Source organism: Botryllus schlosseri, chromosome 6 (genome assembly GCF_051294905.1).
Source record: "Botryllus schlosseri isolate E-star chromosome 6, Bs_hap1, whole genome shotgun sequence".
Taxonomy (NCBI): domain Eukaryota; kingdom Metazoa; phylum Chordata; class Ascidiacea; order Stolidobranchia; family Styelidae; genus Botryllus; species Botryllus schlosseri.
The window spans coordinates 721,112-743,274 of NC_137241.1; the positions used below are offsets into that span (position 1 = coordinate 721,112).

At 40.0% G+C, this 22,163-nt stretch overlaps 1 protein-coding gene across 4 annotated transcripts; it reads left to right on the forward strand.

The window, feature by feature from the left end:
• The first annotated feature begins 484 nt into the window (after positions 1-484).
• Positions 485-15,411, forward strand: LOC145440586 (uncharacterized). 4 transcript variants are annotated; one of them, XM_080318232.1, is made up of 10 exons: positions 485-2,284; positions 2,349-3,956; positions 4,023-4,134; positions 4,423-4,551; positions 5,824-6,006; positions 6,566-6,679; positions 9,756-9,919; positions 11,062-11,224; positions 14,091-14,197; positions 15,081-15,411. In XM_080318232.1, the coding sequence occupies exons 2-10, from the start codon at positions 3,870-3,872 to the stop codon at positions 15,087-15,089; spliced, it is 1,068 nt and encodes a 355-aa protein (XP_080174358.1). In that variant the 5' UTR covers positions 485-2,284; positions 2,349-3,869; the 3' UTR covers positions 15,090-15,411. The 4 variants fall into 4 exon arrangements, with proteins under 4 accessions (XP_080174358.1, XP_080174359.1, XP_080174361.1 ...); XM_080318233.1 differs by having other exon boundaries at positions 2,355-3,956; XM_080318235.1 differs by lacking the exon at positions 4,023-4,134 and having other exon boundaries at positions 486-2,284; positions 5,121-6,006.
• The last annotated feature ends 6,752 nt before the right edge of the window (positions 15,412-22,163 follow it).

Genomic DNA, 22,163 nt, shown 5'->3' on the forward strand with positions numbered 1-22,163 from the left:
ATGTATAATATTTGTGTCATTTTAGATCAGCTATCACCAGGGAAGTGTTATATCATAGTTCCGCTCGCGGCCGTGGAACCCCCACAATCAGCCTCTAATTTTTCATTGTTATAGAGATTGGCATTGGGACGCAACAATGCTGTCTAGCGAAACGAGGGAATAACTCAAGAAAAAAGGACCCAGACAGCATTGTTGCGTCTCTCGTTTCACCAGACAGCATTGTTGCGTCCGAATCCCAATCTCCATAACAATGAAAAATTAGAGGCTGATTGTGGGGGTTCCAGGGCCGCGAGCGGAATAAAATTTATATTTTCGTAATCAGTGCAGAGTCAGCTTTCGATTGATACCAGTTTCACCAAATTTAATGTTCGGCAAGCCGGTCAAAAAAGACCGTCAAATTGCCTGCAGCCAAATGGAAATTGTGACGTGAATCAATTTCACTGAGCCGTGAGATTTGCTTGTGTCGACACCATATAGGACACTATGGTTATATGGTGCTGTTTATGTTCATTGCCACTTTTTATTGCAGCACTATAATGCAAATCCTCAGTAAAAAAAATGGGTTTTAAATGTTGTGTTCGGGGATGCAGATCTGGTTACACAAAGACAAAAGATGAATCAGAAGGCAGCACTGTTGTTTCGTTCTATAGCTTTCCAAGTGATCCTATCATGCGGAAAAAGTGGATTGTAGCAATCCCAAGAAAAGGTTTGGTCGCTTCATGCTATCAAAGAGTTTGCCGGCTTCACTTTTCGGATGATGATTTCGAATATTTTTCATGCGACAAGCAGTCTAGGCGCATCAAACGCCGTGGTTGTGTAAAGCTATCGAGATTACGCCTCAGATCTACTGCTGTTCCTCATATTTTCCCAAGTTTGCCCAATTATCTAACAACCCCCAATCCGAGACCTCGAAGCAGCAACTGCTCCTTATCTGCTCGTCTCTGCAATGAAAACGCCCGCACAGAAGAATGCAATGATAAGTTTATTCAACAAGAACGTGCGGTTGATCTTCTCTCTTTGAAGGATAAGTTCCAGAAAGAGCATCTCTCTGCAGGATATGTCTTTTCTGCTGAGTGCTGATGATGAGACATTACAGTTCCATCTTATAACTTCGAAAAAAGATATTCATCAGCCACCTGTGCTCACAGCTTCTGTGATAGTAACGAAGGACATGAAGATTCATTCATTCATTAAGGGTGTCCCTGTTCAGCCTTCCAATTATGAGGACTTGTTGAATGCAAGTCACGTTCAGAAGACATCCGAATTGAAAAACGTTCTTGCTAGATGCAAGTCATTGTCCAATGGTGACAATAATTTCAACCGCATGGAATTGGCCATATCAACCCAATTGAGCAATTGTCATTGTGTCAAGTTACCCTTACTTCACTGAGATACTCTACAGACCTTCTAACCACTGCTTGCATGTGGAAATTTACCAGTCCATCTCTCTATAAACAACTGCTGAACGTTTTCGCTTTGTCTTCAGTACGCCACCTGCATAGATTATGTGAAGATATGACAGTGTCGCCAGGCAAACTTGATACGAGTTATTTGAAGCAAATGACTAAATCTTTATCCGACCAAGAAAAATTGTGACCTTAATGATAGATGAGGTTTACACAGCACAGCGCGTGGATAAACAAGTGGCTTTTTCACTGGGTTAACTGAAAGTGGTAATACCGCCAAGACGGTTTTAACATTCATGGTGCAATCACTTTTCGGAAAGTATAAGGATGTGGTTTTTCTCACTCCGGTTGACAAACTTGACAGTGAGGCGCTGCGAACATGGTTTGATAAAGTAATGGAAGCGATCAACGATATGCTACTGGTGATAGCAATATCAACGGACAATCATGTCTGTAACCGGAAATTGTTCATGGATCTCTGTAAAGGATAACTTTGTCATAGCATCCAACATCCACATCGACCAGGGAAAAAATTATTCTTGATTTTTGATTTTATTCACAGTCTCAAAAACATCTTAAACCTTTTTGTGAATAAGAAGCAGATGCATCCCCCTATTAAAGACAATGAGGACATACTTAAAGGGCCATGTCATGCAAAGTTCCTCCATAGCTCTGGAAGAAGGCAAGACATTGAAAGTTGCACATCAGCTCAAAAAAGTATCACTTAAGTCGTAATCCCAGCAGCATTGCTCGAACAATGGTACTGGGACTAAATCACTTCGCAAAGGATGTACATCCAGAATTTCAGGAATCTTCACGATATGCTGAATTCATCCTCACCATTTGGAATATCATGTCTGTTAAAAGCCCAAGTAAAGGTAAGTTACATTATACACGTTTCTCGCTGTAATTTGACTTCAACCTAATGCAACAAAATATTAGTTTCAGCGCTGCGGAAGAGTAATTCATTTTTTACGCCACTTCGCTTGGGTGAAGATCATCCCGGTGTTACCTTTTCAAGAAGAGCCATAGACATTTTCTAGGATTGGGAAAAATCGGGCCGTGCTGTTCTCAGCAATGAAACATTCATGGCCTGTATTCAGACAATGTGGGGCTGTGCTATCGTTGACGGAGTATCTACAAGCAAACCACAATGCGGAATATTTATTATCCGGAAAAATAATGTCGGACCCAATCGAAGCCCGATTTGGGATGAACCGCCAGAGCAATGGTGGTGATTTCTTCATGTTAGTGAAGCATTTGCTGCTGGTGGAAAAGAAAATTCGGTGTCTAAGCCTGCTGTGGCAGGACAGACGGTCCAGAGCAATCATCAGTTATGAACCGGGCGAGGAAGATGCATCAGCAAACCGCGAAGATTTCCAGTGGCTTGCTGACTTTATGCAAACTGCTAACACAGATGATGTGGACGATAATGATGCATCTGTTGTATTCTACGTTAGTGGGTACATTGGCCGCTCAATTTTTCGCCGTAAGAATTGTAACGACTGCAAAGGCATGCTTATATCCGGTATAAATAATGCTCCAGATCTTCAGGCTTCCACTCTCATCTGCAATATGGAATCGTAGTATGGGGAAATGCATGCACAACATTTTTGTGCAGAATTCGAACCCTGCAAAACCGTGCGATACGGCTGATCTCATCTGTACCTTTACGTACCAATTTATCGCCTTACTACCGTAAGCATCGAATTTTGCGAGTAGATGAACTATATCGCTTCGAAGTATCAAAAGTTGTTCACAAATATTTTTCCAATAGTCTGCCTCCTGTGTTTGATGACTTTTTCATACCTGCTAAACATGTCCATTCCCATTACACGAGATCCTCGTCTAAAGGAAACATCTACTTACCCCACCCAATAGCAACCTAACTAAGAGATCTATCGACTACTCGGGACCTATCATCTGGAATGCATTACCACCACATATCCGTGAATTGCCTTATAATAGATTCAAAAAAGCCCTACTTGATCACCTCTTGTCGTTACACTAACACTGTGGCCCTACCTCGCCCAGACATTGCTTCATTGATCATTTGCTGCCATTGTTTAATTATTTTTCTATTTCCCTTTCTTAACTAAACATTTTTTACAGCAAGACTGTTCAGAGTCAAGTGTACCTGTTTGATGCTGGTGTGATCAGACTAGATGACCTTCACGGTCTTATCGATCATTCCTATCTAATACCGAATACTGTGCACGCATATTTTCTGTACCACCATCACTGCCGTTTCTTATGTATTTTGGTTCGATGAAAATAAAGACTCTCTCTCTCTCTCTATTCACATATATGGTAACTTTTAATTGATAATTTCGAGCATACCTTTTAACCCCGTAGTAATCTTTGAGATATCATGAATTTGTAGTGGTGCCGACCTATTTCAAGCGAATTTTGTTGTAACAAGAAAATATCCATTCCCAGCTTTAAGCTCTGAGTAACAAGACAATGCGGTTTTCTGTGGTCGAATTTGTAGCAGATAGATCTTGTGCTGTCGTATCTAGCAAGTGGATATTTCAATCTGCTTCTGATAAAGTAAGTTTATAGGCTAACATTCTTCTTGTGATGATCCTAATCTGTCATTTTTTTATTATGTTATAGACTTGCTGTTATTGGCCAGGTGCAAATAAAGCCGTTCGCTATGCTCTGAAGCATGTAGTACCAAGTGTGATCACATGGGAGAAATATGAAATTAGACAATTATATGCGACTGGTAGGTACTGGCTACCTCATCAAATTGTTAGGTTCTGTAAATAGCGCTGCATAATAAATTTGGCTCAATTCCACCCCTTGAAGCCAAGGATCGATTTGCAAAATAGTATTTTTTTCAAATCCAAAATTTTACAATTTCAGTAACTTCTGGTTAGTTGGTTGTCACGCATCGTTTTTTAGAAAACAGAACAATTTAATTCACTAGTCCGTAGAATTTGCAAAAATGAAATTTTTGAACAGGCCTGCTCAATCCGCATTTGCAGATCATCTTCAGTGTTTGACTTTTCAGACATATACGACGATGCAGTTCTAGCAAATGAGACGGCAGAGTATGCGTGCACAGACGATAGCGATCTTCAAACGTGCTTACCGCGAAAAAGAAAGTATTATGATTCTGTGCCGCAAAATACCCCCACGGGTTGGTGGCATTTTTATGAATAGTTTTCATTATGTTTCATTATTCAATAGCCTTAAACCACAACAATGACCAGCCTGTGATGAAATCTATATTTTGTGTTGACTTCAAATTTGTAAAAACTACCAATCTAGTTTGTTAACGGTCAACTAACGGTCAACTAACTGGTTTTTGGAATAGTTGTAGCTAGGTGTAGTAGCGCATTTTTCAAAGTGAGTAGTTCAATTTCGAGTTGTAGCTGCGCATTATTATCAAATTTTCTGTTGTGTGATGTTCTTGCAGCCATTGCTATCTCAGAGTCGTCACTATTTACAGTGGCGTAGGGTGGGTTTTGGGGTCGGAACCATTCCCATTTCAAACTTGAACTGCTGCTCATGTGGAAAGCCGGTTCTATCCCCAACTGTTGATTATCTATTGGTGATGATGTGGAAAACCGATTCAAATTCTGGCCGAATAAAAATGAATGAGCTGCTTCGGAATCTAACTAGTTGTGTTTTGGTTATTTCTGGATTTTTAAAGGTCACGCGGTCATCAACTCAAAACGGTTCATAACCACTTTCCAAATTTCGTAGAGGCCGCGGGCAGCAAGAATGCAAAATTGAGATGAAATAGGCAACACGGGACCGGTAAAAACAACCACATTTTAAAACTTTACATCAGTACAACACAGCTCGTGAGTATAGTTATCACAATATTGTTTTATTAAATACAAATGCAACAAAAATAACATGATCATCAACACTTTCATCCAATTTTGGACTATAATCTTCGCACAATACCTAAGAACACTTTTCAGCGACTAGAGAATAGATATTGGGGTTGGAGAGACACGATACTTGCTGGAAAACTATCTCCTCATAAAGCTTGATCTCGTGGGGAAGCAGCAAGTCGTATTCTTAGCGTCTTGGTCTCGGTCTTGGCAGTACCCTGGGCCATTGCACGTCAAGGTGATTTGCCCATTCCTATCAGCTAATTCTTCCTCCAAGGAATGATATTGCCATCACCTAAGTCGTATCAGCTAGTGAGGGATAGTGATGTTTGGCACAGGAGAATAGCTGATTTTGAACAACAGCAACAACATTGTTTTTAAACTACAATCGATTTCAGCACTTTACTAAGCGTTCTTCGTACATCTCAAGTCATGTCGCGGGTCGCAAAATATGACATCGGGCCGTGTGTTGGCGACCCCTGTTCTATACGTTCCGGTTTTAGTTGCACATTTTGAAAATCCAGTGGCTTGCACAAGTCTGGTCGATTTTAAACATTTCAATGCAGAGAATGATGTCTTCGACGAAGAACCTTTGCCACTGAAACGCAAGGGAGCCGCAGATGAATCTGATCGTGCTACGTTGAAACGGCGTCGCCTACCTGAAGTCGTAGAAATTTCCGAGGCAGAACCAATACGGGGGACGAGAAATTCCACGGAAGATGCTGAATTGTCAGATTGCACTTCCGCAGGTTTGCAGAATTCTGTTCAATTGAATGCTTCTTTGTACCAGACTTGGGCAACCGGATAATTAGAACGAAATGGCGGTAATCTCTAATCTGATGTGTTACATGTTTCTTTGCTCCAATTCTAATTCCAGGCTAATTGTGAAATGTTTTAATGCTCTAGTTTTAACTTATCTTACAAAACTGTTTAGTAGAAATGTAGGATTGAATATTTTTAAGTCCGTCCCCCAAATAATTTTTTGATCCATAGCGATTTTTACATTGAGTTTAGAGCAAAACAGTTGTATTGTTTTGAGTTCCTTTTCCCCAGAATTGGCTCATTAGACATTTTCGTAGATTCATCACTGGAGTGCAGGATATGGATTTTAAAGATTTTTCTTTTGTGGTGTCACCTAGTGTCAAGAAAATTTTTAATTGCGTCATCTTTTGTACCGCTAATCATTTTTTTAATGACCCAGGAATTAAAAAGAGCAACATGTGAAAGGCATTGTACAATTTTGAGCGTATGCATTATGCATATCAAATACCTGGTATGTGAGTGTCATCCCGACTTCATTTCATACAGGTAATTATGATGGCGACAATGAAGCTGGTCCATCTGTTACCGCAATTTATTCTCGATCATGTGCCTCTGCTCTGAAGCCTCCCCGACCAATTCAAATCGAGGAAAAGCAAGCGGGTTTGTTTGTTGTTATTAGCGCTTGACAAAATCGAGTACCTGAGTGATTCGATACTTAACCGAGCATTACGCTTCTAGTATCGAGTATAACTCGTTGTAACGCCTAAGTATGAATGGCGTAGAAAGTTGAACTAGGTACCTGCCATGCACCCACAAAGAGTATAATGCCAATTTTGCATCATGCTAAAGATGATCTGAAATGTTCCCGAGCATACCTATTCCATTGCATTTTGCGTCAATGTTGCGGGTCGATCTCAACTTCCGACATGTCATTTCCAGTAACGTATGTAGCTTTGTAGGCTGCTACATGTTTTCTATGCTGCGATATCAACAATCTCTGTTTAAGGGGATTAGCAAGTCAAAAACCTAACTCTCAGATGGCTGCCCCCATCACCATGAAATTTTCACATTCGCTAGATGTCGCTATGCTATACACCAGTGGTCGGGAACCTATGGCTCGCGAGCCATATATGGCTCTTTTGGGTATAAGATATGGCTCTTTGCCAAATATTTATTTTTGTACTGAGTTGATCAATATTGCAGCGACTTGCTGATAAATTTTCATCGCGGCCAAAATGATTATTCTCGTGGCAGTATAAACATGTTTTTGAGAAGTAAAGACTTTGCCGTCTTCAGGTTTAGGGGTTCGGACCCCCTCTCTTCAAAATTATCAAATTTAGGTTACTGTCACACCGGCGGCCAATGTCACTCGCGAATTCAATGCGCCAGTATTGTTTGTGTTATGTTGGAGCCGAACCTCGGCATCTTTTAATTGGCAGGCTAATGATTAGTTCTCAGATTTCACCGTTCATTTAGTTGCCTTACATAACGACTACTCGTGTTTGTTTGTTTTGGGGGTATTCATGGTGTTTGTCGACTAGTATGGTCATTTACACCAGGCCGATATTCTTCTTATTTTCCGTAACTGCCGACTTATAGCACGGCCCACCTCTAGGCTTTTGGTAAGACACCGCTGACGCGGATGAGGGGGCGAGGAGGAGCCTAGGTAAACCTCCAACACTACTCGTGTTGTTAAGATGTCTCTTCTGTAATAAACGTTTATCGTGTGGCGACATCGTTTCGTGGTGCAACAGGGAGTACAGGCTCTCTATCCTGGCGTGGTGGCAGTGATAGGGTTCGAACCCACGCCATCGAAATGACTGGTGACTCAAACCTCCTGGCGATTTATCCGAATCGAAATCATGAATTGTGCGATACGTTGAGTCGAAGAGCACAGCAGATATGGCGACGGCCATTTCAAAACGCAGTTTTCAAATACCAGTAGCCTATTCTATAATCCATTTCTTTGCTGTAGCGAACGAATTGGACACGACCTTCATTTCGCGATGATGATAATTCCACATATCACAGTAGCAGTATCGCTATCAGCAGGCTGCTGTTTCATTCAACAAATTGATAACTGATATCCAAATTGACAAATTGACAACTAACGCGTTTTCGCATTATGATGCAACAGATAACGCCACTTGATTGAAAATTCGGGACACCTCATACGTAACTTTTCCAACTTGTTGATTCGTGATTAGCAGTATTTAATCACACGATTAGCATTCTTCCGGGTCAGCTAACTTTATTATCTCCGCATGAAATGCGTCCCGATTAGCAGTTTTTAATCACATGATTAGCGTTGTCTTGGATCAGCTGACTATATTATCTCCGCCCTTAGATTTTCGGAACCAGTGTGACGGTCACATTCGATTATTATCAGTTATAATTAATTCTAAGCTACTTATACAATGAATTGCGTTATCATTGGCGGGGCTTGGCCCGTCTGCCTCTTACCTCTCGTTTCGAGCTTCATTTTCAAACATTCGAGCTTCATTTTCAAACAATAAATATAAGTTTTTACACAAAAATGTGGCGCACACTAGGAACCCCATAGTGAGTTCGAATTAGTGCTACCATGACGTCCGATTGTGACGTAACAGTTGATTGGCATGTATGGCTCTTTGGGAGTTGAGCTGGAAAAAATAGGGCCAATATGGCTCTTCGGGCGAAAAAGGTTCCCGACCACTGCTATACACAAAAAACAAAAAGTTTTGTTCTACCCTGCAGATTGTGGATTTGAAGGAGAAAAAATGCACCGACACTGGGAATGCAAAATCTCCTTATAGTGAAGGCCTTTTTTTCAATCTAACGCCTTCTTTGGGAAGTACTAGGACAGTGCTGTGTTATGCTAAAATTTGAAGGAATATGTGCAACCCCATGAGGAGAAATCCCATTTTGAAATTTCAAATTTCAGGTCATTTTTTCAAAAAGTTTGCTGTGAAGCTCTGTAATTCAGAGCAAGGTAGACCTAGGCCAAACGTCTCTTAGCATAACACAGGTCTTGATGTTAGCTTTTCAAAAAACCCTCAGTGAATACTATACGACATATATGTCATACAAACTTTTGATTTACCACGAAGCTGTTCAACAAAACTTTACAATGGAGAAAAACGTTAATAAACATTTTACCAGTAATAAAAATACTAAACCGGTACCGACGAAAATCGAAAATATGAAGTTTTTAGTTATGTTTTGGGTAAGATAACAAGAGTATAGGTACTATGTTGATATTTAAAGCCAAGAAAAAAGATAAAAATTTTGATATTTTGTAAAAATTTTCACTTGCTAGTCCCCTTAAAGGCTTCCACGGTAAAAATAGTATCAAAAGTTTTAGTCCTAGATACTAGAATTGAAAAAAAATCATTCAATGTGACTCTAAATTCGATGTATTTCAGTCGCCTCAACACAAAGGTTTCATGCAAAACAAATTTGAGGCAATTCCAACCCTTAGCAGCCATGTGAGTTTTTCATTCGTAATTCTGGGATCACCCACCGTCGGGCTATTTTGTGAAGTCAAAATTTTTAAACAATCCAAATTTGGCGTGCAACATTTTTTTTGTGGCAACGAAACAATTTAATCGGGGAATTTTTGAACAACCCTCATACCCAGCCCTAATAATGAGCCTAGATCACTGTCATTCCACGTCGTAACAGAACAAATGATGATTGATATATGTATTGGCCGTATCTACCATTTTTAAACTTATCACGTTATTTTGTTGCTCAGAAATCTCGATAGAGCCGATGCGGACCGGTAAGCCTACGCAAGCGCGGACACGCCTGCATATATTTGACAACTTTGCAGACTTGATCGAGAATCCTGCGACAAGTGTGTATGAATTGAGAAGCATGAATGCGTCACTTCGGCTGAAAGTCGTAATGGAGAACGGAGTGAGTAGCTGAGTTTAAACTGAGTTTAGAACTTGACTACATCCGAAAAATCTTACTTGATAACGGTTACCCTGAACACGTCATCAGCCGCGGCATGGAGAGGAAATTAACGCAATTCAACGCAGAAAAACGAACGGAGCCCACCGCACGAACAATAAAAGATGTTTATATCCATCTACCTTGGATTGGCCCCATTTCCACCCGCTTTGAAAAACAATTGATTTCTGCTGTCGGTAAATGTTACGACACAGTCAAAACCAATGTGATTTTTACAACAACACAACTGCTCCCTTCAACACGCAAAGACGTGCTTCCTGCACTTCAACAAAGTAATGTAGTGTACGAATATAGGTGCCACTGTGATTGTGGCTACGTGGGAAGAACGTCAAGACGTCTGCAGGACCGCATAAACCAACATGTCCCCAGATTTATCAGAACACGTGCGTCACGCGATGTGAAAAGCTCACCCTTAACTCATCCACTTAAGATTGATGCTGATCGATCAAAGGCCATTAATTCTGCCATCGGCAAACATCTGTTGGATAATCCGATTTGTGCGAATAATTATCGAGACGACCGATTTCGAATCGTAGGGCGAGGCCGTTCACAATTCCATTTGTGTGCCTTGGAATCAACTTTTATCAAAATACACCAATCAAAACTCTGTCAACAAAAGGAGTTCGTGTACCACCTAAAAATAGTACATTGAACGCTCTCTCATTCGAAATTTCATGCTGGTGACGTCATATTTTGTGATACGATTGTTGATATACAATGTTCTTCCCAATTCTCTACTAGTTGCTGACGATTACCCCCGACGAGTGTCAGCCGAAAATATTCGGGTTCATTTCAATATGAATATACTATTTAACTGTATATTGAAGTTCTGTACCTCCAAGAAGCTCTTCAAACGACAATTCCAATCACGATTCTCTGTGATATCGGGGTCACGCATCATTGCTTCTTAACCCTTCGCAAAATATTTCATTCATTCTAAAACTTACCAACTACGCAAGTCGAAAAGTTTCTGAAAACATTTAAACTGGAATTTTTCAGAAATTCGCTCTTGCATGACAATTTTAGTTCTCTGTCATCATCTGTCTGTTTTGCTCCATTATTTCCTGGATCGCTTTATGTTCCAGGTAAGTTGTTTAACGTTCATGGGCGAAAAATCGTTGAAGGGAACAATTAGATGGATACTGAAAAAACTTGCCACCAAATCGCTACTGGCTCAGTATTCGAAAGATGGGCAACAAGGCAAGAAACGTCTCAAAGACTACACGTACATCTACAGACTTCTGTTGTGTGAGTATTCGGACTGTTTAAAATTCTGGATTTGAAATACCGTATTTATGGTGGGCAATTCTACAATGATGATGAATGAAAGAAAATCCCACTGTAAATACTAATTTTTGAAATCCAACATCTTTTACTCCAATAACTTCGCATCAACGGGTTAGAATTGAGTCAAATTTGTTCTGCATCGTTTTGCTACCCGAAAGAAAAATTTGCGGCTAGGGAGTGAAGTTGGAAAAAAAATACTTTCATATAAACTCGAAACTTTCAACTCTGACAACTCCCCTTCTACAGGTTGAAACAGAGCAAAATTTGATGTACCGCATGAAATTTATAAATGTAGAATATCATACTGTGATATTTCCCTTGTAATGGCCGGAATGGAGCAAAATTTGATGTGCACCGTGCTGTAGGATTGTTCAAAAATAACTTATTCTCCTGGATTTCGGGTATTAATTAATTACATTGTGAAGTTGCCTTGAAAACGCTACACACCTAATTTGGCTCGGTTCCAACCGGTAGATCTGAACGCACAGGAGCTTGAAAAGTTTTTGGTTTTTCTTGAAGAAAAGTGATCATTTTAAAATTACTCTGTCAAACCCAGTGGTTCCCAACCTTTTTAGGTGTGAGGGCCAAATTTAGAATGTCAGAGTACGGTCGGGCCGCACAAATTCTAGGGTAATGAAACGGATCCAAATAGTCATCAAAATATGAAAATTTACATTGTTTCGATCAATCGCTCGACGCCATTAGCGATTGTTATGGTCATTGTGGTGCCGCGCTCCAATTGTTCAGAGCAACCGGCCGTTGATGGCTATTTCGGAGTAGTTCTATTGCCCTGGCAAGATTTCAAAACTGTACACTGTTTACCGCTATTTATCTGCTGCATTGGGTGTCCGTTGCGTGAAACAGCTTTTCTCGCCTAAACACGCGAAGCGGGAGAAATTTCTTTACTTCATGACTGAATCGGTCAATATGATTGGGAATTGCATATATTGCTATTAATGTCATCCTGTCTATGTTCACTGTTCACGTAACCTGATTTACCGGTAGAGCTGAGTGAGGTGTGCTTGAAGAGGTATAGGCCCCCTCAATGATAATTAAGCATCTCCGGGGGTATACCCGTTGGCAGGAACGTAACAGCACTTAGTCAGCCCCCCTTCCCATAGGGGGATAAACTGACCCCGCATCACGTTGTTCGCTTTTGCCACGAAATTGAAGCTGTACGATTTAGTGAGCCATCGCGAAGCGCGAATATTTCGATAATTCATGATAGAATCGGTGAATAAGATCGGGAATTGCATGGTTGTCCTCTCTGCTCAGTGCCCACATAATCAGATTTACCGGTAGAGCTGAGTGAGAGGTGTCTTTGAAACATTAGACCCCGTAAAATTGAACATCTTCGGGCGGGCGGACCCCTTGGTATAACTTCTTTACATGATGTTATTTCGTGACCTCCTGTCTGCTATATAAAAAATGTAGAATTACCCAAACCTACTTAACTGAAAGATAACACGATTTCAGATTGGTATTTCTTCACTGGCATATAATTTTTTTTCCTGCGGGATGGTATTTGTCTTTGTGAGGTTCAGATTGCCAAGACAGGGACATTCGGCGCCAGTCATTTAGGCGCCTGTATGGACAATTGAACTTATATGTATTTTTTATATAGAACAAAGTTTTTAGTATTTCAAAGTTTTTTGTCAGCAGTCCTTTACGGCCAAGGTTTTCTCGCTGCTGATCGTTCTGACACACTTTTTGGAGTCGCATGTTACATGACCTAAAACTTTATATGTATTGGTGCGCCATGGTGCGGTAATGGCTGACGCCGATATGCCCATTTCTAGAAATCTTGTATATTTCTTTGGGGGGAAGAGTATTCAATAATGAAGAAATGAGGCTAATTGAAATCTTTGAAATTGTGGCATAAATTTTCAGAAAATACTTTATAATCTATGCTAATTCACGAAATAATTTTGGGCCCCCTTTGAGCTCGGCCCGCCGCAATTGGGGTGTTTGGGGTGCGGCAGTTACGGCCCTGGCTATAGGACTATCAATTATGCTGCTTTTAGCCGGCTAAGCAGTACGCATCTCGGCGTATTCAACCATGAGTCACGTGTTGCACATCTAGTTATCGCAGGGTTACCATACCTCCTCTTTAAGAGGATTTGTCCTATTTTTTGAGATTTTGTCTTTATTTTTGAGAATTTTCATTGAATACAGGGCCAGATTTCAAGTCAGCACTGTAGGAACGCTACGGCGAAGGCTATCCGGCGACGTCACATTTTGTGATGTGATTGTTGATCTCCAATGTTCTTTCTAATTCTCAACTAGTTGCTGACGATTACCCCTGACGAGTGTCGGCCGAAAATATCAATGTTCATTTCAATATGGTATACCGTTAAATTGAAACAAATTTGACGCAATCCCAAACCGTAGAAGCAAACCTATTTGAGTTTTTCATTCATATTTCTGGGATCAATCACCCACCAGTTTTTTGCGAATACAAATTTTTAACTGCGATAACTCCGCTTCTACCAGTCGGAAGTGACCAAAAATGAGTCAGCATTGTTCTTTTAGACAACTTAACAATTTCATGGGGTTGACAGTGATATTTGAAAAAAATAATTCAAAATATTCAAACTCCTGTGCATTCACATCTACCAGTCGGAATTGAGCCAAATTTGGCGTGAAGCGTATTTATGTGTGACCTAACAATTTAGTGAATCCCCAGAATCCAAAAAAAGGTTCCGAACAACCTTACTGCGCGGCGGCTTTACAGAACACCTAACAATTTCGTCAGCTAGCCAATAAACTTTGAAAAAAAAGAGGCAATTTTGGAACAAGCCTAATGTTGATATTGCCATCGTTGCAGTAACATGCAAAGCGAACCACTTCGAAGCGACGGATCGTGAGATTGAAACTGCGATCAGTGAAGTCCTGAAGTCAATCCCTAATCACCTAGAAGGCCGACACACGAAGGTAAGAATAGCTTTTGATGGGGTGCTTCGATATCTCTCGGGTCATTTGTAACTATGTAACTATTTGCGCAGGCTGTGATGACCCGACTGAAGTACAAGTCGCGTCTATGCACAAATTGACTCGAGTTATTTTCTTGAAAATAAAAAATGTCTCGACTCAGTCAATTTGCGTTTAGACTCGACTTGTATAAGAGTCATTACGCAAGACTTGTCACATTCTGTATGAATAAACATGTTTCAAGTGAGAAATATGAGTATAATATGAATCACCAAAATCTTCAAACATATTCAGTTATCATGATGCAGGGGCATTTCAAGTTGGGTCACAAGGTTCTGAGTCTTAAGTAAATTTGCTTGGATTCATAACACACTCCTTTTTTCTCACTCCAAACATGCTTATTTAAACAGATTAAAAGCCTATTTTTAAATTACACGAGACTTGTATGTGTTGAGTCATGTGAAATGACTCGAGTACAAGTCTAGTCAATACATGAATTAACTGGAATAGAGTCATTTTTAATTTTTAATTAATGACTCAAGCCGAGTCATCGAAAAAGAACGACTCGAGTCAAGTCATAACAACTTCGATTTCACGCGCTTGTGACAGTTTCGCTGCTAAAACTGATGCAAGCTCATTCAAAAAACTACTTTCTGCTTTTCAAAATCCTATTTGCAGATCATGAAAAGATTGTAGTTCAGCATTAACTGTTAGGTCAAAGTGAAATTAGTTTAAGTCTGAAACACAACAAAGTCTTAAGTCTAATAAAGAAAATTACCTCGAGTCAAGTCATATTACATATCTTAGAAAATGACTCCAGTCATTACAACCCTGCTTCGTTGTTAACAATCTGTGTGAATTACCAACCATCAATATTTGATTTCAGGAACGATAATTATATTTCTGATGAGCTGCTATCCATTTGAGAAGATTGAGGCGGACGAATTACCTTCAAAGCTATGTTTTGTGGACCCCTTTGCCACATTCCAAGACCAAGTATACCTCCTTAATCCGCCGCAATAGCTGACATTCGGGGACTATTTTGTATCTATTTTTGCATTTGCTTCATTGCCTGATGCTGCAGCATTCTGCACAATCCTTGCCTTTTTACTATTTTCGCAATTGTTTACAGTATTTGCGACTGGGCCGTATTTCTCCTAGTTTTTGAATGTTTCGCTTTCTGTTTTCTTTGCAATAAACCAATTTTGTACAAACTACTCAACTCCGGAAATGGGCAGCTATAGAAGTGAAACTACTCTTGAAAACTCGCAACCAGAATTAAAACTGACGACCTTTGAAAATCTGCAGCTAATGAACTAAAATGCACCTAACTATATTCGACCATGAAAACCCGCCTCCTACGTAGGCCTACATCATGTTAGTAGTGATGACTCTGAGCTAGTAATGCCTGTAAGAACATCACACGCTGGTATCGTGATTCGCACAAAACAGCAACACGTGTTTTCTAGATGTTTGGCAACTGCTCACTTCGAAAGTCAACTAGAACCACTCGCTTATAAAAATCCCTAACTATAACTACTCAAAAACCAAGTAGTTAGTTGACCGTCAACTATCTAGATTGGTTTGTACAATTCTGGTGATATGTTAGTAATGTTAATGCAGAAGTAGGAGGGTATTAATAACTGAGGCATGTTGGGCAAGTGTAGGTTTGGGAGTAATAAGAACCAACATGTTGGGAAGTTGAGGTTTACATGACGTGCACCTAGCGTTCTCAGGTGTTCAGTATTAAACTTGTGCACTTTCATGTCATGTTATTGAGATTTCGCATCTAGTGCAACCCGATAATTAAAGATAAAGGTGTAATTGATTTTAAAATTTGTTGGGAGATATTGATACTTTAGTAACTTCCAGATGTGAACATGAAGCATCAGTAACATGCATATTGGAAATGTTTCTTTAGCCAATGCATTACTCATTCTGGCCGAGATACTCCACTATCTCTATTTGCTATTGTAGCATCCCATTACTTCAGAAACAAGACACTGAAAACACCCCATTTTTGGCAGCACAAGTTCAAGATTATTCATAAAATTTCATCGCTTCAAAACATCACAAGACTGCAATACAATGAATGATAGGAAGATGCCGAAACGACTAGGAGTAGTCTTAAGATTAGACACCCACCTGGGCCTAGGCGATGTAAAGAGGAAGCATGCTCATTGCACACTGAATGAAAGTAAAATAAGCTATAAAATGTTAAGTGGCAAGTGACGGAAGGCGAGATCGATATTTCAAGTTATTTAGCTGCAGCCTTTATACAGTATGGCTGTACTGTATATCTCCACCATTATGAGTGATTTCATCAGCTTTCTGCAAACTGTACAGCATCGCACAGTAAACGAGGCGAGTAACGAGTAGAAGCATCATTATGATTAGCTGCAGTTTCTTTGTATTGTTCACCATAAGTATGGGAGACCGTGGACAAATGTAACTAGGGGCAAATGTAACAATCGACCTCACCGCTAGTAGGATGGAGAAATCAGCTTGATATTTTAAGTGTGCATCATGCAGTAGTTTTCTCTCCTACCTGGAGTTACGTTGAGCTACGATGCGAAACGTCGGAATAATTTGAAAAAAAAACGAAATTTTTGACCCTTGAGTAAAGTTTTTCTGGTCTGGAATAATTTGCTTAGACGAATACTGCCTCGAGTAGTTATACAACGTAATATATGTAGCTGGAACAATGTTACCATAGTCTACCGTGATGATGGAAAAAATAGGGCTTGCATCGCCGGTAAGGTACCATACTGAGACACATATCATGGTCGAGCGTGGCAGGGGCAATCGTAACACTCTGTTATTTTTGCTCCGTTGCAATATGTTATCAATTCTGAATGTCTTTGTTCATATGTTGGTATTACCATTCATCTCCTGCAGAATAATCTTGCAACAGCCAGAAGTTCACCAGAACAGATACTACCTTGCGATACCAATTCTAACGTGATCATCTGTCGAAATGGCTATACAATAGTGGTGATGTGAGCCTGACGGTTCGGTTATTTTCGTGATTCAATCACCCTTTCTCACGTTGTTCGACTTTTGGTGTGTCGAACTTCAATGTTCCTGACTGAATCCTCGTCCCCCGACTTTGATCATGGCCCACTTACATTTTTATATTTGATCTGAACTATTTATTTTAATTTTGTACAGCACAGAAGAATGTCATTATAGCTTTGACGCCAGACAATCTTGCGTCCTCGTTTGGCTATACTATCATCGGCCCATCCAACCAAGATATGTTAGCCAGGTCGGTTTCGCACCTTCACAGGTGACCGAATGACCAACCCATTATGTGCGCTGAACAACAGAACCTTGGTAGAAGAGGCCGAATATGTGTAGGGAGATGATGGAATGAATGTGTCTCTACGCTTTAAGCTTGAAAAAGACACGAAGGGTGATATTGCATTCAGATGCCATAAAGGCGATGGGGCGTAGCGTAGTTACATGCAATATTTTAATTTATGCTTCGTTTTCGTTGTTGATTTCGTTTGTTTTTAGTTATAAATAACACTGTTACAATTGCCCCGCAAGGGTAGTGCAATTGCCCCTGGGTACGGGGCGATTGTAACATTTGAGCAGCGATTTTTGCGACCCAAAATTTCCATGATTGAATGTTGATTGAGTTCCAATTTAGTTTTTGTATCAACCATCGAGTTGTTGGCTTCTTTATATAAAACGTTGGAAGTGAAATTTCCACGAGAAAAACACGTAATGTTGGAAAATACTAAAAGTGTTACAATTGTCCCCGGTCTCCCCTACAGTGTTGAGTAGCCGACCCCCTTCAGTTATCACATGACATCAATATCTCATTTTAGCTGAGGTGGTCAGTAACGAAGTACTTCTACTTTTTCGAAGTACTCAAGTAGTTTTCATCTACTCATGGTACTTACTCAAGTAGATCTTTTTTTCGCTACTTCTACTTTGTTATATCGTGTGAACTACTTACTACTTACTTTTCACTGTTTTAAGTTTGTCAAGAAGAAGTAGTTAAATCCCCCAATAAGAAAGATAACCTAAGGAATTTCGGGGCTGTTTTCACGTATTACCAACTTTTTATTTTCATAAAAGTCACGCAATACCCAGAATTTGCTTTACGCACAGTAGAGATGGAGTGAAAAATATGTTTTAACGAAAAATTATCGCAGAATATAATTTAAATACTGGGTTGCGTGGTTGCGTTCACACCGCATTGTCTCTTAATTATACCAAATATTTCATCACAGTGTAAGTATGGTTGTCCGCCATAACATTTGAAACTATATCGTTTCGCTATCTAGCAATAACCTGTTATACCTAGCGACCCATGACGTGTCGTAATCTGGAAAATTGGAATTTTACTTTATTTTAACGTATATAGCTGTTTTAGCAGACATGAAATATACATTCCACTTTTTATTTGTATTATTCTTTCAAGTATTATAGGCCTACGTTGAGTTCTAATTATAGTTTCGGTTCTTTTGTCTGGAAAACATAGCCTACATGTTTTAGTATAAAAGCAAGTGCAGTATAATGCATTAGATTTTCCGAAAATAAAGCTATATATACAGTATATGGCATTTTTACGATCTGCCGTACCCTTAATTAACGCATACTAATCGTGCAAAGCGTTAAAGCCGTATCCGACACAACTTCTCCGTATTGCTCTTCGACTTAGCTAGAGGTCTTATAATATGGTGAGGGCGCCTACCATGATATTCTCTAAAACAGAGTGTTCGAGTAAACAAAAAATTAGAATCGCATTTCCATATCAATATACTATCATTTACCTCGCATGATGTGGAAGACTGTTTATTCTAGGGTTGTAAGTCACAAAGCTCCGAGTCACAAGTCAATCTCACTTTTATAGTTTTGACTCGAGTCAAGTCGAGTCATTTTTAAATTATTACCACCGAGTCAAGTCCGAGTCCAAGTCAGCGAGCAGAGGCTCGAGTCCGAGTCATGGTATTATGACTCAAGGCGAGTCCAAGTCATTTTGTTGCCTGACCAGTTTCCAGTTAAAGTCTTGTTAAATCCACTTCTTATAACTCTGGTTGGTGATATCGAATGGTTCGCATTTATAATGTACTAATTTTCCTCACTTTTAGCAATTTCTGTACGCATTTTCAAGTACCGGTACCAATAGACGAAATCCCAACAGTGTGGTTACTTTACTGTTCTTCGAAATGTCGGTCTTGGTTGTCTGAGTCTCAAGTCATATGACTTGGTTCGAGTCATATGCAATGACTCGAGTCCAAGTCGAGTCAATGCAGAGATTGACTCGAGTTGAGTCGAGTCATTTCGGCATTTTGGGAAAATGAGACTCGAGTCAAGTCGAGTCATCATAAAATCATGACTCGAGTCAGACTCGAGGCGAGTCATGACTCGAGTCATTACAACCCTGGCTTCTTCTGTCAAAAATTGGCACCTCCTGGGATGCATCAATAGGCAAGCTCTATACACCTTCCGCATACCTCAATTTGCAGCTTTTGACAGTCTATGGCCTCTATGCGAACGAATTACGAAAGTTCACACAACTAGGCCTACTTACTTACTTGAGTAGATTTAAAGTCAGTCAATTGTACTTCTACTTCAAGTAGTTTTAGGTTGCTTATAAAAGAAGTAGTCTACTTCTAGTCGTACTTGAGTAGAACACGGTTGATGATCGTAACGTCTGTCTTATTAGGCTCGTGAAATTTATGAACTAGCGAGCGGCAACTAGTGTAAAGAAGAATGAGCAGCCTGGTTGTAGCTTATAGCTAAAAATTTGTTTATTTCAAATCTGTGCTGTGGTTTTAATTGTTCACGTCCCAGTTGCCATTGTCCAAAGTTGTTCAAATAAATGCCCTGAAGCAATGATACATACATTGCCCTGAAGTCTTGGAAATGCGCCTTGTAGCAGACCGCTGGTTCCCTTAACGTACTGTATCTGATTTAAAGGAAATATAGCACTTACATCATCACCATATTTTTATTAAAATTTTCATCAAATCATACACCACCAGATTGCGATATAATACAGCTATACGAGGGTACCGAAACGATTCGGAGTAGCCAATGATATGAATATATATCATCGGGAGTAGCCTACTGCACTTGGCGCACCATGCAGGAATTAGAGCTTATTGTCTCTGGTGATCTGTATTAGAAGCGTAGCTAACCAAATATCTTGGGATTTCGGCTATATACTTGCATACTCAACTCGAGAAGCTGTTCCTTGGGTGAAGTTCTTCGTAACAGATATACACTCAATATAATGGTTTATTCAGAACGTTATACAGTAGTAGCGTATAGAGTCTCATAATCAAAGTAATCTCTAACACGTGTTACCTACACTTATATAGAGTCTCAAGACATCACAACAAGAAGTAGTTTCTTAATCGAGACATAGCGGAATATCACGTACGAGTGATCACAGCTGGATAGCTGCACTACTCTGTTCATCTAAGACAGGGCTGGCCAACCTTTTCAGCCAAAGGGCCACATTCGATTGACGAAATATTGCGCGGGCCACTAGCCGCGCCAAGCGCGAAATTTTTTTGAAGTTCATAGGTCAATAATGTTGTCACTTGACTATATTGGGGGGATGTTGCATATCGCTGGGCTAAGTTTGCGAGGACTGGGCTATTCGGCGCATGGACATATCGATATCGAAAGCTTCATCATCATCATTGGTTTATTAGCAATTTTATCAGTTCAATACACCACAAAAAATGCGATACAATGAAAAGACAGGAAGATGTCGAAGCGACAAGGAGTAGTCTATGGAATCTGACACCCACCTTGGCCTAGGCGATGTAAAGAGGAGGCATGCACACTGAATGAAAGTAAAGAAGATAGTATAGAAAAAGAAAGCGACAATAAATAGGGCGGCATGTCATGGGAAGCGAGATCGATAGGTCAGTCGTGGTCCGGTAATCTTGAGGATGGACTGTATTTATTTAGTAGTAATTGCTTATATATAGCTGCGACCAACATGCGTCAATCATTTCGTGCCTAGGTTTCATAGTCGACGGTCTTACTGCGAGTGCAAATGCAATGTCGCATATGTTGAACAACACTTTGTCTCGTAATCGCGAATATAGTTCGACTCAATATGATACATTAGGTATTCTTCCATTTTCACAAAAGGGCAACAATATTAAAAACAAGAAATCGAGTGACAACATGTTGCGCCAAGCTTGTTACAATTTTTTTTAACTTTGATAAATCAATCGCAAATTATTCTGCTTTATTGTAGTGTACGAAGATATACCAATATGTGAATGGCTGATGGATCTGTCAATGCGTCGTAACTGATATTTAGTCATCACATCTCAAGTGTTGCGGCCAGACTAATCAATTTTTTGGTTCGCCTTGCAAGTTCACAATATGTGCAATCTATTTTTGATAACATTAGAAATTTCGCAAATTACCTCGCGGGCCACTCAAAACCTTCTCGCGGGCCACATGTGGTGCTGATAATGTGCATTGCCACATTTTCTTGCAGCACTATAATGTGCTTCTCGCGGGCCACATGTGGCCCGCGGGCCACGGGTGGGCCGGCCCTGATCTAAGATAACTAACCTACGGTTAGTTATCTATAGTTCATCAGGCACGCACATTAAAGTTTATTTTAGTCGTATTTCTTGATGAATTCATTTCGATTCATATCCATGATTATATGGGATGCTGTAATTCTAATTTAAATCTAATTAGCAGTGTAGCCATAGTGTCCTATATGGTGTCGACACAAGCAAATCTCACGGTTCAATGAAATTGTATCACGTCACAATTTCCATTTGGCTACAGGCAATTTGACGGTTATCTTTGACCGGCTTGCCGGGCAATAAATTTGATGAATCGGGTATCAATCGAAAGCCGACTCTGCACTGATTACGAAAATATAAATTTTATTCCACTCATGGCCCTGGAACCCCCACAATCAGCCCCAAATTATTCATTGTTGAGTAGATTGGCAGTGTGACGCAAC

What these genes read in the sequence shown, in the direction of transcription:
- LOC145440586 (XM_080318232.1), top strand. Translation starts at nt 3,870, where the DNA reads ATGCGGTTTTCTGTGGTCGAATTTGTAGCAGATAGATCTTGTGCTGTC. An exon ending in TAGACAATTATATGCGACTG is followed by an intron (nt 4,135 to 4,422) that starts GTAGGTACTGGC and finishes TTGACTTTTCAG; the next exon opens with ACATATACGACGATGCAGTT. An exon ending in GTCAGATTGCACTTCCGCAG is followed by an intron (nt 6,007 to 6,565) that starts GTTTGCAGAATT and finishes CATTTCATACAG; the next exon opens with GTAATTATGATGGCGACAAT.